This window comes from Bidens hawaiensis, unplaced genomic scaffold (genome assembly GCF_021521415.1).
Source record: "Bidens hawaiensis isolate Kalapana, Puna unplaced genomic scaffold, B.hawaiensis_p1.1 tig00020321_1, whole genome shotgun sequence".
In the NCBI taxonomy this organism is placed as follows: Eukaryota; Viridiplantae; Streptophyta; class Magnoliopsida; order Asterales; family Asteraceae; genus Bidens; species Bidens hawaiensis.
Genome location: NW_027493087.1, coordinates 4,595 through 19,197, shown reverse-complemented (window position 1 = coordinate 19,197; position 14,603 = coordinate 4,595). Strand labels below are relative to the sequence as shown.

Here is a 14,603-nt window from a genome sequence, read left to right as displayed (position 1 = left end):
CTCAATTAAATCACAATATGCTTTTATTTGCTTGCTAATTGATCAACATTAACACATAATTTGGCTTAAAGTTTTGTGCATATTTACAATTTTTATATTCATCATTCAAGTAATGAAATGAAGCCATTGTATGATTGTATCAATTCAACATTGTAAAAAGAAGCATCTTTAGAAAAATCAAGATAACAAGAAATCATAGTCAAATGTGATCACAAAAACTTTCAAATTTCTTGCTAATTGATCACCATAGACACATAATTTGGCTTCAAATTTTCTGTATATTTAGAATACTGAGATTTCAACTAGAGGTGCATAAATTGGGTTATTCAAATACCCGGGTTCGGGTATGACCGCGTATCGGAAAATCGGGTATCGACAATACCCGGGTCGGATTCGGATTCGGGTTCGGGTAGCGTCTCTAAAAACCATACCCTATGCATCAGGTTCGGGTCGGTTCAAGGGGTTGCACATTTTTGGATTATTTTTCTAAGTTTTCTTCAGGTAAAATCTCGGGTATTTGAAAAACCCAGTTCTGGGTATTTGTAAAACCCGGTTCGGGTATGGAATCGGTTCGGGTTTTCGGGTATTACCGGGTACAAACCGGGTCCAGTTCCAGGTACGGGTTTTGGTACTAAAATGCATACCTTGTCCGTACCGGGTACGGGATCGGGTATTAAAAAACCGGGTATACAAAAACCCTCTTTCGGGTTTTTTTTGGGTGGGTCCGGTTCCGGATTCGGTTTTTTTGTGCACCTATAATTCTAACAATGAAGCCATTGTGTCAACTCAAAAAATTCATAATCAACATTGAAAAAGTTCATAGTCAAAATTTGTCACAACAGACTTTAATTTGTTTGCGAATTGAACAAGATTTTGTAATCAAATAGTTGCAAACAGAAGTGCAGCATTTGTTCCTCCAAACCCGAAAGCATTTGATAAAGCCGCTTTAATTTGCATCTCCTTTGACTTGGTCAACGGCATGAAACCTTCTTCGAAAATAGGATCCGGATTACTCAAGTTAAGTGACAAAGGAGCGATTCCCTGCACCAATAAACGAAAATACTTAACATTATTTAAGCACGATATTATAGCAGCACAATAACATAAGTTTTATTTACTTACATGATGTATCGCAAGAACAATAAATATCGCCTCAACTGCTCCGGCAGCCCCGAGAAGATGCCCAATAGCACCCTATGTAGATTACAAGAGTTACAATACAACATTAAAACATGTAATACAATAATGATATAAATCACATATATTTACGGGTTTTCTTAACGTTGGCAGTCACGGGCGTTGAGGCGGTAAATCGACACAATGCCATCGGTTTTGGTTAATTGAATTCGACATGAATTCAGACATTATTGGTTACGCTTGTTACGGTATAGACACCGTTGGTAAAGCTAAAGCCTGAACGTTAAACCCCACAAACTAAATTTGTCAAATAAACATATAAAAAATTAATTTATTCGACGTTTATTTAGTCGGTAAACCCGCGCAGTGGTAAAAGCCAAGTGTTGTCGGTCCCAGACATTGAGACGGTAACTCGACACGAGTTCGGGCGTCGTTTTCGGTTACTTTCGTTATAGTTCCGGATCTAAAAAACGGAAAAAATATAAAATTTTGAGGTGGATCAATGGGGTGGTGTCGGTTGGTAAAACCGGGCTTTGATAAAATTCGAGTGTTGTCGGTCGAGGACGTTGAGGTTGTGAGTCTACGCGTATTCGGACGTTTCCGTTATGTTCGTTACGGTACCGAAATTATAAAAAAAAACAAAACAAAACAAAATAGAAAACTGAAAATAATGTCAATAACCAATTTGGTGCCGCCAAGTGGCCCAATCGGCACTTAGCAGCACCAAACTTGTTAAATGTTATATAATAATAATAATAATAATAATAATAATAATAATAATAATAATAATAATAATAATAACAATAATTAACCTTTGTGGATGAAAAGGCTAAGGCACCAGATGTTGCATGTTTGGAAAACAAAGATTTAATTGCTTGGGCTTCCACCATGTCACCTGATAAAAAATCAAATTAATATTATTTTACATATATTATTTAATCAAAAGGGTACATACCTAAAGGTGTAGATGTAGCATGCGCGTTCACATAATCCACTTGCTCAGGAAGAAGGCCCGACTGTCATAAACAAAAAAGATTCAACATTTTATCAAACAAAACGACAGTCGAGCTTAAAAATACAAACTTTTTATAAATACCTGCTTTAACGCACGTGTCATGGCCAGAATCGCGCCTCGTCCATCCACATGCGGTTGTGTGATGTGATGCGCGTCACCTTTACGAAGAAATATATCATATGTTAAGCGTAAAAAAGCGTAGAGGTAATCACACTACAACCAAAAGTCAACAAGGTCAAACCTGACATCCCATAGCCACGAAGCTCTGCATAAATATTTGCTCCTCTCTTTGTCGCATGCTCAAGTTCCTTTAACAATAAACGACTATATAAATAAGATATATACAACATGAATGTCGCATATGAAATAAAAAGATTACTAACTTCTAAAACAAGAACACCAGCACCTTCTCCTATGCTGCATCCATAAACATATTATTTATATCGATATATCAATTTGTCACATGTAAAACACATGAAAAAAATATATTTACTAACATACACAAATCCATCTCGGTCGCAATCGAAAGGTTTTGAAGCTTCTTGAGGGGTAGAATTGTACTTTGTAGTTAATGCCCTTAACCTGCATTTCAATATATTGTATAAAGTCTATTAAAGAATATTCTAGACCGAATCAGATAAAAAAGTGTTTTGGGTTAATGCCCTTAACCTGCATTTCAACATATTGAAATGTATAAAGTCTATTAAAGAAAAGTCAACATATTGAAATGTACATGAAAGTCAAGAAAAGTCAACATTATTTTGTTAAATAAAGATCTAAACCGATAATTACTTGGAAAACCCTGCTATAGATAAAGCATCAATGCTGGCTTCGGTACCTCCGGCCACCATGACATTAGCATCTCCAAACTGGATCATTCTTGCTGCATCACCGATTGAATTTGCACCAGTGGCACAAGCTGTCACTGCAGCATGGTTCGGTCCCTAAATTCAGAAATAATATTAGAATATGATTTAACATATTTATTAAAAATAATATATATTGTGTTCACTGATTACACACCTGGAATCCATACTTCATGCTTACATGACCAGCTGCCATGTTTATTAATATCCGAGGAACAAAAAAAGGACTAAGACGACGGAGTCTCTGCAGTTACAAAAAAAATAGTAACATTTATTATTTATGAGTTTAAATACCTGAAAGAGTGAATTGCGGTTTTCGTCTCTGTGGTTTGTCCAAATCTGCAGTTTAAGTCCAATAGTTTCAAATTTTCGATTTTCGTCCCTGTGGTTTCATTTCACTTGCAATTAAACCCGATCCCACTAACCCCGTTAAGTCTGGTCGTAAAACCCGTCAGCGTGCCCTTCACGTGAGGGTCAGTTTTGCCCTTTTTTCTCCAAATACACCCCAACCCCTTACGTGAGGGTGCTTGCGAATTAAAACGGGGGTTTATTTGGGTATGAAAAGGACAAAACTGCCCCTTACGTGAGAGGCACGCTGACGGGTTTAACGACCAGACTTAACGGGGTTAGTGGGATCGGGTTTAATTGCAAGTGAAATGAAACCACAGGGACGAAAATTGAAAATTAGAAACTATTGGACTAAAACGCAGATTTGGACAAATCACAGAGACGAAATCCGCAGTTTACTCTACCTTAAATGTAAAAGTTGCACAAAAAAATAACCTTTTCAAGTATCAATTGTGATGCGTCTAGTATATCGCCGATGCTTCCAATTCCTCCGCCTATAGAAACTCCCTGATTTTTTCAAGTTAGAAATATATAAAAACAACAAAATGAAGAGCACATATTGTGTATATATTATATAAGCGTTTACAGTATTCTCCTTGTCTTCTTGTTCGGATGGTATCCAATTTGCATCTTTAAGTGCTTCATCTGCAGCACATAGTGCATAGCTTATAAACCTTGCAATTGATTTACCATGCTGCAATAACAAGATTAATAATACTTTTAAAGTTTAAAATCATCAAAAAAACTAAAACATTATATTAAGCATTAGGACTGTAAACGAACCGAACGTTACGCGAACTTTTCGTGAACGGTTCGGAGGGAAGTGCATGTATTTTCGTTCGTTTATAAATGAACAAACATGAACAAGGAATTTCATTCGATTAACTAAATGAATGAGCACGGACGAAGGCCATGTTCATTCAATTGTGTTCATTATGTCCATATATATTCGATAATATGTTCATTTACATCCCTATATATTCGTTGATATATGTTTGTTCATTAAAGGATTTTTAATACCTTTTAATGATTTTTCTAATCTTATCATATAGATTTAAGCAAAATTATTAACTATAAAAGGTTTGGTCCGGTTACCAAGGCCGGTTTTTTTTAACATTCATATAAATATGTTAATTTTACATATGAATTAATCACATAATACTCATATATATATTTTTTTTTCATGGAAAAAAAATTTCATATGTAAAATTAACATATAAATATGAATGTTAAAAAAAACCGGCCTTGGTAACCGGACCGAACCGTTTGACACCGACCGTTTTCAGTTAGCCAAATAAAATATAACATTGTGTGCTCATTTTGTTTGTCCGTTTGTGTTCGTTTCCTTACTGAACAAACACGGACAAGAATTTCATTCGGTTCGTTTAGAGCGCCCTATTAAGCATTAATTTCATGATACCTTAGAATCAAGCCATAATGACTCGTCAAATTCACCAGGTTTAGTGCCGCAGGGTACAATAGCAGCTACTTTTGAAGTCAACTGGTCAAATGTATACAACTGAGTGTCTTTCTCAAATCCACTCATTTTTAAGTCTTCAACCGATAAAGCTCTAGTTCCGCTTTCGCCTTTGATTAATCGCTTCCATGTGGTTTCGACTCCACAACCTAATGGAGTAACCATTCCTAAACCTACAATAACCGAAAGGTGAGTTGAATTACACTCAAAGCTCAAAACTGAACCCTAATTTCAGAGTGGAATTTAGAGGCGAGCAACAACCGAACCATAACCGAAAACTGAACCGTTAACCACCAAAATCGATTACAGTTAAGTGAATCTGGTTAATCAACCATTCGGTTATGGTTACGGTTAAGGTGTCTCCGTTAACTGACTTTAACCGAAACCGAACCTTGTATGTTTGTTTTTTTTTCCAAATTTTATACCGCTATTTTAATTAGGGCTGTTCACGAGTCGAGCCCGAGCTGAGACAGGGTGGGTTCGAGCTCCAAATTAAACGAGGTAGCCCAGCTAGTAGGCCTGTAAACAAACCGAACGAACACGAACAAGGGCATGTTCATGTTCATGTTCGTTTATTTAACTTTAAACGAACATGAAGATGAACACTTAATTGAACGCATATTTTGTGTTCGTGTTCGTTTATTTAAAAAATGAACATGTTCGTGTTCGTTTATGTCCGTTTGTTCAAAATCTAAACAAACAGTTCATGAACATAAACAAACATAAATGAACACAAACAAACATGAACGAACATATATGAACACAAATGAACAAATATAAAACCATTAAATTGATCCCTTTTCCAGATAATGTTTAATTATTTGTTATTAAAGTATTAATATGTAAAGGAACATAAGCAAAGATAAACAAATAAACATAAATAAACGACGTTCACGAACAAACGTACACAAATTTTTTGTTCACGTTTGTTCGTTTAATAAATAAACGAACTTCCCGCCGAATAGTTCACCAAACGTTCGGTTCTTGGTTCTTTTACAGGAGGCCTATCAGCTAGCCTAGAGCAGTAGAGCTTGATTTTGAAGTTACACGTGCCTAAGATCGATCCAATGAGCCGATTCGAGCTTGGGACGAGTTTGTCTCGGTTACAAAAATAAGCCAACTCAGCTCATGTTGTTTCAAATCACATTTTTTAGCTAGTTTTATTCGAGCCAAGCCACGAGCTTTTTAAATCATGTTGCAACTTGCAACGGGCATATTTTAGCTTCGAAACTTCATAATTGTGCTTGGAACCACCGGAACCAAAACTAATAAAAATAATTTACATTGGACAATTAACCGAACTTAACCCACTTATTATTAACCGACCATTTGGTTTATGGTTATGATTAATTGTTACAATTACAGATTGAATTATAAAAAATTACCAGTGACAACAACTCTTCTTTGAGGTGAAAATGGAGGCGGTTTAAACGTTTCAATAGAAGAAGATGAGAATTGACGGTATAATTTGCACCACCGGCGGCTGTTGTTCATAGCGGCAAATTTGGTCGTCCGAGGTTTTGTAAATAAAGTTGAACCGGAATCCTTAAAACCCTGTTCTGTCCTGGTGTTTGCAGATTACGTTTGTTTGTTTGTTTTTACTTATGTTTTTTGATTGGAGTCCTTGTTCTTGTTGTATGACTAGTATCTCACATTTACCCTTTTAGCTGTTAGGCTATGTGTAGCTGTTAGGCTATGTGTAGCTCTAAGTGGGAGGTCCCAAAGTTGCCAACCGAGATCCGAGGTTTCTTAGGATTGGCCGGCTATTACCGTAGGTTTATCGAGAACTTTTCTCGAATCGCTGTTCCCCTAACTTCATTAACTCGTAAGAACATCAAATATGAATGGGTAGTGGAGGATTATTAAATGGGAGGATTTTAACACGTGGCTAAGAGAGTGACACATAAATAATATAGTATGATCACACACGCAAACAAACAAGTAGGCTACATGTAATCCCCCCCCCCCCCCTCCCACCAACAAATCGTCCATTTGTAGCCCGGGGCGGTGTTGTAGGCTCGTATCGCCTGAAAACTCCACTTTTGTCGCCCTACTACACATACTCCTACGTGTTTCGATCAAATACAAATGACTTTTATCGTGAAAAGTAACGAATAACTAGAGTAATTATTATTACATTATTTTTATTTTTTGTAACATAATTACTCTAGTTCAAAACTGGAATTACTCTAATTATTTGTATGTTAAGTATGTTAGTTTTATTTGTATTGGATTACACCCCAACTATTATAAGGTTGAAGGAGTAACCTCTATATGAGCTCATCTAGTCTAATACGTTCGGATCACTAGATCAGTGGTCCCAAGATTCCGGATTGGTACGATAGGGTTTACTACAACCCAACGTTGTAACCGAATAACTACCAGCATTGGGCAAAGAGTACACAAGCATGTCCATCGTCATGATATAAATCAAGATCTTATAATCATGATGGTTAAACTATGCTTCCTCTCATTTAATACCGGAAGTCTACCCACGTTTAAGTAACTTATTAACGAATATTGCCACATGAGAGTTGAGTCACGGAGGAACCTTTCGTCGTTGCAAGACTAACGATAGCATGTTTAGCCCATAGTTCTACAAATTAATCACTTGTGTGATACTTTTTTAATTAGTCTGGAGATTATTTATAACGGCGTTGAACCTAATAAAAAATTATTGCACATTAGAAATGAGAACTTTTTTTTTTGTTTCTTTAATTATCTATATCAATATTAATGCCATGAAATGAATATATTTTTAATCACATTACAATTTGTTTAGTCAAAATAATATTTCAGTTTATTAATTATAATCATTCAACAATTATTTTTAATGTTTTTCTATTACTCAAGGTTAGGATTAGCTTTGGGTTTGTTAATTGTTATAATCATGAAACTGTTGTGTTATTTTTTGCATTTTCTTAGGAAAAAACACTTTGATTTTTTTTATAAATATAAACTTAATCAGTAATAGTCTACATACAATCTAACATCCAAGAACAGTATGTACAAACATAAGTTCATTTATATTTTATTGACCTTTGAACAGAACAATAACATATACACAAACAATGTTTGTTTACAGCCTCGTTCATTTACTACATTCAAACACACTCCAATATCACTTTACAGTTGAAACATACATATGCAACAAAATCAATATCAGGTTTAGAAAGTAATGCATGTTTCCAAAGAGGATTTAGCCAGCCACAGTAAACCAGGATCATTTCTCTTCAACACCAAATAAGCTTCGGCACTCCCAATCTCATCTTGAACAACATCTTCACAAAAACCGATCAAAAATAATATCTCCATGGCACCTGCAGCAAAACAAATCAAACTCATCTATTCCATTTGACATCATATCATTAAACCCTAATCATAGATGAAGATAGAAAGACGCTAACCGTTGTAACTTGCAATGTTCTTCTGGATTACAGGGTTAGCCTGCAGATGAAACAATCAAAAGATGATCAATCAGAATTCAGCAATATGTATCTTTAATACTTTATAACTACAGTTTTTATAAAATTATTATTATCATTGTCATTATTAAGGGAAAGTTAACGTACAAACTAAAAAAACATGCTAACTGTGCGAATCAAGTAGTGTAATTAAGTAAATTAGGTATGTAATTACACTATGTTGTATATATAATTACACTACTTGATTCGCACAGTTAGCACGCAAATTTAATTTGTATTTGTATTTGTAGTGTAATTTGTAATTACACTACACTATAATTACATTGTGTTAATTAGCACGTTAATTTGCATTTTATTTGTATTAGTATTATTATTATTATTAATCAAAATTAAGAAATATGAATCTTTATTTTTCATAATTACCGTTTTATTAATATTATTATTATTATTATTATTATTATTATTATTCACATACCTTGCGCAGTTTCTTGAATTTTGTTTCATCAGGGTGTTCGATAACATTCTTGACTATCTTAACAAGAGTCTGAAAAACCAATGCAGCTTCAGCAGGACTAACTTCCGATTGCAATGTTTCAATGGACTTTTTCAAACGATTACAAGCGATCACAACAGGATCTTGAATTCTTTGTAGCTCTTCATCATGTAAAATACCATCATCGGAATCTGGTTCGTTCATTTCTTCAGATTCCATCGCTACATTCGCAATATTATAATCTGGGTCGGGCTCATTTTTATTGTTCACCGCTTCTTGATCATCTGGATCGGGTTCATAAGTTTGTTTCTCACTGATATCCATCGCATCAAGCTTATTCATTGCCAAATCCTTAGAATCATCCAGGTCGGGTTCGTTTTTGTTAACCGCTTCATGGTCATCTGGGTCGGGTTCATAAGTTTGTTTCATTGCCAGATCCATAGAATCATCCGGGTCAGGTTCGTTTTTGTTGTTAACTGCTTCATGGTCATCCGGGTCGGGTTCGTTTCTGTTGTTAACCGCTTCATGATCATCTGGATCAGGTTCATAAGTTTGTTTCTCACTTATATCCATAACATCGGGCTTATTCATGGTCAAATCCATAGAATCATCAGGGTCGGGTTCATTTTCTGACTCGGGTGTCGTTGATGGATTGTTCGATGCAACTAGTAAACGTTGGTAAGCCGCAGCAACCGAAGATGCTCGAGCATTAGCTAATGAGTTAGATAAACGGTTTCCCCCAAGTTTATGAGACAAATTGCTACCATAAGTACCACTATCAGAAACATGAAACTCGGGTTCGTGTTGTTGAGTCTTGTGGGACCCGCTTAACGAGTGACCCCCGGATCTAGTCCAGTCTAGAGCTTCAGCCTCCTTGTTAAGCTGCCCAGATTACAATACGAGTCAGTTACCAAAACGGGTTTTGATTAATAGTTTTATAGAAAAATAAAGATTGCCATTCTAGTATTACCTGACTATCTAAAGCATAGAACTTTGCATCGTGTTCAGAATAAACCATATGGGCCTGAAGAAAAAAACCAAATGTGTGAAAAATACATAACTTAAGTTTCTAGATATAACAATTTTGACCCATATATGTATAGTTTTGTATTCTTAATGATATAAAAGCTTACAAGTTCATGTAGAAGTGTCTTTTTAATGCTCTGATATTTTCTGAAACCCTTGAGATCATCGGTTCGAAGACGCAAAGATATCTCCTCACCATGATTCTGCATCAAAAATTAGAAAAATTTATAGTTGGAACAATGGAAACGGGATCACTTTTGGTTTTTGTTAACTGGAAAGGAAGTTACCTTGTTGAAACCAAGGATGCACACGGGACTAACACCAACATAACCCTCAGGAGCCATTTCAGTCATTATTCCGACACGCCATTTATGCTTTACATACACAAAGAAATACACGATTACACAATATGATTATAATATTGATAAAATGTAGTTTCTTAAAGTTCTAGCAATACCTTATTCATGATAGCAACAATTCCTCGATCTGCGGCAAGTGTATGCATAAGTCTAAGTGCCTCTGAAGGTGGAGGATTTAACTGTAAATAACATATAATCATGTCATTTTTCATAATAACTTTGTACAAGTGTATAACCTCCGTTTACCACAAAAATAATCAATAAATACCTCAATCCCTGGAAGCTCAAGCGTTTTAAAATCACCGAAAACATAATTTCCTTGAGGAAGCTTCAACGGGGCATCAAATCCATTTGACATTCGTTGTCTATTTCGCTTTTCCTCTTCATCAAATCCAATTATTCTCATGTCCATCTTTTCATTTTTTAAAACCTGATCAATCTCTTCTTTTGGCACTCCCATCATTCGTATAGGTTTCCCCTAAGAGTACAAAGTAATCAACCGATTATTAAACATTAAACATGAACTATGCAATTATCTTCTACTATTTACAAGTATTAAGAATTTAAGATAGAATATTGGTACCTCTGCGATGGATGTTTCTTGCAATGTTAAACGAGAGTGTTCATCAGAGAAAGGAGACAACAACTTTGACGATTTCTTGGATTGAACAATGAGTTTCAATGTATCTGATTTCACTGCAGTCAGTTTCTGTAATTCCTGCCCTAATTCTTCAAGTGTAGCACTTAAATTCATGGTCACAACATACTTCTTCCCCCTCCATGAAACTGATATTTCTTTAGTGTTTCTTTCCTGTTCCATTTTTACCTCCTGCAAGAACTAGATAGCTATTATTAATTATTATCCCCCAAAACTTGAAGAACCCTAAATCTTGTCTAACTTTCTATGCATTACAGGTTACTAAATTTTTATCCCCAAAACTTGAAGAGCCCTAAATTTTATTCAAATTTCAATGCATTTCCAGGTTACTAACAGGCCAGGTTCATTAACTCCAATACATCAAACATGAAAAGCAACTGGAATAAATATGTATCCCCAAACCTTATAGAAACCTAAATTTTATTCAATTTTCTATGCATAACCAGGTTATTAGCAGGCCAAGTTCATTAAAATCCAATACATCAAACATGAAATAGACAATTGGAAGTCAATGCGTATCACCAAAACTTGAAGAGCATTAACATTTTTCAAATTTCTATGCTTTTCCAGGTAAATAGAAGTTCAAATTCAATAATTCCAATACATCAAACAAGAAATAGACAATTGAAAGCCAATATTCATCCCCCAAAACTTAAAGAACCCTACATTTTATTCAATTTTCTATGCATTTCCAGGTTACTAACAGGTCTAGTTCATTGAATTCAATACATCAAACATGATATCTAAAACTGCTACTAACTACAAAATAGATCTTGTTGAATGAATTCAAATAAAAAGAGACCTGCAGATCGTAGATTAAATTTAATTTCACTTATCAATCAAAAATATAATTTAGGTCCCGATCAACATATAAGCCTCAAATCACACAATAACTAGAGCAATCATCAACAAAATTATAAATTTCCGCAACAAATCAGACGGCAACCACAAAAACTAACGACTCCAACAGCATCTATCCATATATTTACAGAAAAAAAAAACTCAAAATAACAAATGATTTTAACCGAATTAGCTACAAACACTACACATATATCATAATTCATAATAGTCCGAAAGGAGGAAGCATGTTAACCGAGTTCCTATTTGAAAAAATATGGATCAACTATAAAAATTGAGGTCTGGATCATCGTAAAAGCATCAAATCACACAATAACTAGAGCAATTATCAACAGAATTATGAAGTTCAATAAAAAATTAAACAACTAACACGATAATTAATCCGATACGGAGGAAGCATGTTAACCAAATTCCTTGAAGCAAAACATAAAATATCATCATCATCATCATCGTACTCAGTATATCCCACCAATAGCAAAGCTATGGTAGGGTCTGAGGAGGGTAAGATGTAGGCAGCCTTACCTCTACCCCATAGGGATAGAGAGGCTGCTTCCGGTGAGACCCCCGGCTCGATAGTAGTTTTGCATCAAGCCTTGGACATAAGGCACATAGCACTCAATCATCGGGACACCGGCTGATCGGTGCATGTACCCTTATCTTTCAGCTATCAACGCCACTACATGATGCCTGATTAACCGTCCGTCACTTTTAACGTTATTTTCACGAGATTAGTAAAATAACGTTAAAATTAGTGCAATTTCACTTTTGCCCACCTGAGGGTTCACACATATATACATCATATGTGCGCACCAAAACATAAAATATCGATCAACGATAACATTTAGGTTCCGACCACCATAGAAGCATCAAATCACACAATAACTAGAGCAATCATCAACATAACTATGATACTTCAACATCAATTCAAACGGCAAACACGAATACTAACGAATTCAATAGCATCTAACCATAAACTTACAGAAAAAAAAAACTCAAAATAATAACCGATTGTAACTGAATCAGTTACAAACAACACACAGATAATAATAATAATAATAATAATAATAATAATAATAATAATAATCCGATAGAGATGAAGCATGTAATAATATCCATCAACGATAAAACTGAGGCTCCGATAATCCGATTAGATTATCCTAATAAAAGCATGAAATTAGAGCAATTATAATTATTAACATAATTAGGGCTTAACATGATGAATTAATGAATTAGGGCGTAACTAACTATAATTGTTTTAATTAGATTAGAACAGGTAAAATGAAACTGGAGGTTAGATTCAACAATTGACAATTGAAATTGAAATTGAAATTGAGAGAGATGATGATGATTATTACCTTTATTATTATTATTATTATTGGTGTACGAAATCAAATTGTGCGGATTGTATGGATAATCGTAGGGAGCTAAATTCACGATATTACTATTATCGTTATTATTATTTGAAGAATTTGAATATTAATAATTGAACAATGGAGGATGATGATATTATTATTATTATTATTTGTAGCTTGTGGAAGAGGTAACTAACTATGAATGTGTGTGCGTAAATGCTGACGTAAGCAACGGTAGATGGTTCCAGATGGAGAAGAACGGATTTGTTGACTTTCAATAAAAATGTAAAAAACAAGTTCAAAAAGAATAAACTTTTTATATAATGAGAATTGTGAACAAAACGCGTAAGGTCATATGTAGTGGGCTACAAATATAGGTGATTAGGGGCGAGAACACCGCCTCGAGACAACAAATTGAGTGAAATTGAGCTGGGTGACTTCTTTTTGTTGTCGGCTTGTTTATTGGAAATATTATTATGTGTCGGGTCGAGATACTGTACACTAATGTCTTAACGTACGATAGGTACGCGATACGCTCAAAGACAAAAATACTAAAAGGCTCAAAAACGCTCAGCCGGAAACCTAAAACACTCAATAACGGATTTCGTGAAAAAAGGTAAAAAAAAATTGAACGATTAACGATCCAAATCTGTTTTTTCGGTGAATCGGTGATTAATTGGGTAAGAATTGATGATTCCGATATGTTGGGATGTGATTTCATGGATCGATTCGCGAAAAAAGGGATTCGCGTACCTATTGTACGTTAAGGTATTATTGTATTGGATTTTTCCCATTATGTGTGTGATATATATATGTGTGTGTGTGTGTGTGTATGTATTAGGCTACAACATTATTACACAACCCCTAAAACAATAACCCTCTCTTTGTTGATTGGGTGCCACATGACACAAAACGTCCCATTTTGTAGCCCATCCACTACACATTGCCTAATAGTTTTTAGTTTTTTTAACACGGAGTATCTCACGTGTTATTTACTTTTCTGTGATTATCGTACTTCTTGATGCGCGGGAACCGGATGAAATCTGTAAATCTTCGCTCCTTGTCGGGTTCTGAACCCGAGATTAAAGTCATGTTTCATTACTTCACCTAAATGTCTTTCAAATAGACCAAAGTGAGAATTGAACATGCGTCTCCACTTAAGGATGATCACTAGACCAAATTCTCAGGACTAGTGTTATAGTTGAAAAAATAAATTTGATAATAGTTTATTTATCTAAGATATATCTTCTTAGATCATGTATTAATGTATTATTGTTTGTGATCGCAAGACAGGCATGTAGAATGTAACTCATGTTATTGTACACTCACTGAAACGTCTTTAAGTGAGCATGAGCCGTCAATGCGTGACCCCGGGCACGCTTCTAAGGCTGAAAACAAGTAATAAGATGAAATGGTCAATGCGTGACCCCAGGCACGCTTCTAAGGCAGAAAACAAGTAATAAGATGAAATGGCGTTAGTAAATGGAATGCATATATGTGACCACTTTGTTATTTTGAATTAAACTTGGATTTTAATAATTCAATATTTGTTGTCCGATAATAATTTCACTTGATAATATTCTTGCCAT

General features: G+C 34.9%; 2 protein-coding genes across 2 annotated transcripts; both read right to left on the bottom strand.

The window, feature by feature from the left end:
- Positions 1-773: 773 nt before the first annotated feature.
- LOC143560245 (3-oxoacyl-[acyl-carrier-protein] synthase, mitochondrial-like) lies at positions 774-6,399 on the bottom strand. Its single transcript, XM_077048585.1, has 14 exons — positions 6,229-6,399; positions 4,787-5,016; positions 3,953-4,060; positions 3,802-3,873; positions 3,176-3,262; positions 2,945-3,096; positions 2,654-2,734; positions 2,536-2,569; positions 2,394-2,460; positions 2,234-2,310; positions 2,093-2,153; positions 1,950-2,032; positions 1,123-1,194; positions 774-1,041 (listed from the first exon to the last, which is right to left on the bottom strand). Exons 1-14 carry the CDS (start codon positions 6,335-6,337, stop codon positions 880-882), a joined length of 1,395 nt encoding a protein of 464 aa, XP_076904700.1. The 5' UTR covers positions 6,338-6,399; the 3' UTR covers positions 774-879.
- Positions 6,400-7,908: 1,509 nt separating this feature from the next.
- On the bottom strand, positions 7,909-11,024 carry LOC143560257 (uncharacterized). Its single transcript, XM_077048596.1, has 9 exons — positions 10,730-11,024; positions 10,415-10,624; positions 10,245-10,325; positions 10,075-10,161; positions 9,895-9,990; positions 9,732-9,785; positions 8,744-9,643; positions 8,251-8,290; positions 7,909-8,163 (listed from the first exon to the last, which is right to left on the bottom strand). The coding sequence occupies exons 1-9, from the start codon at positions 10,964-10,966 to the stop codon at positions 8,012-8,014; spliced, it is 1,857 nt and encodes a 618-aa protein (XP_076904711.1). The 5' UTR covers positions 10,967-11,024; the 3' UTR covers positions 7,909-8,011.
- Between the last annotated feature and the right edge of the window lie 3,579 nt (positions 11,025-14,603).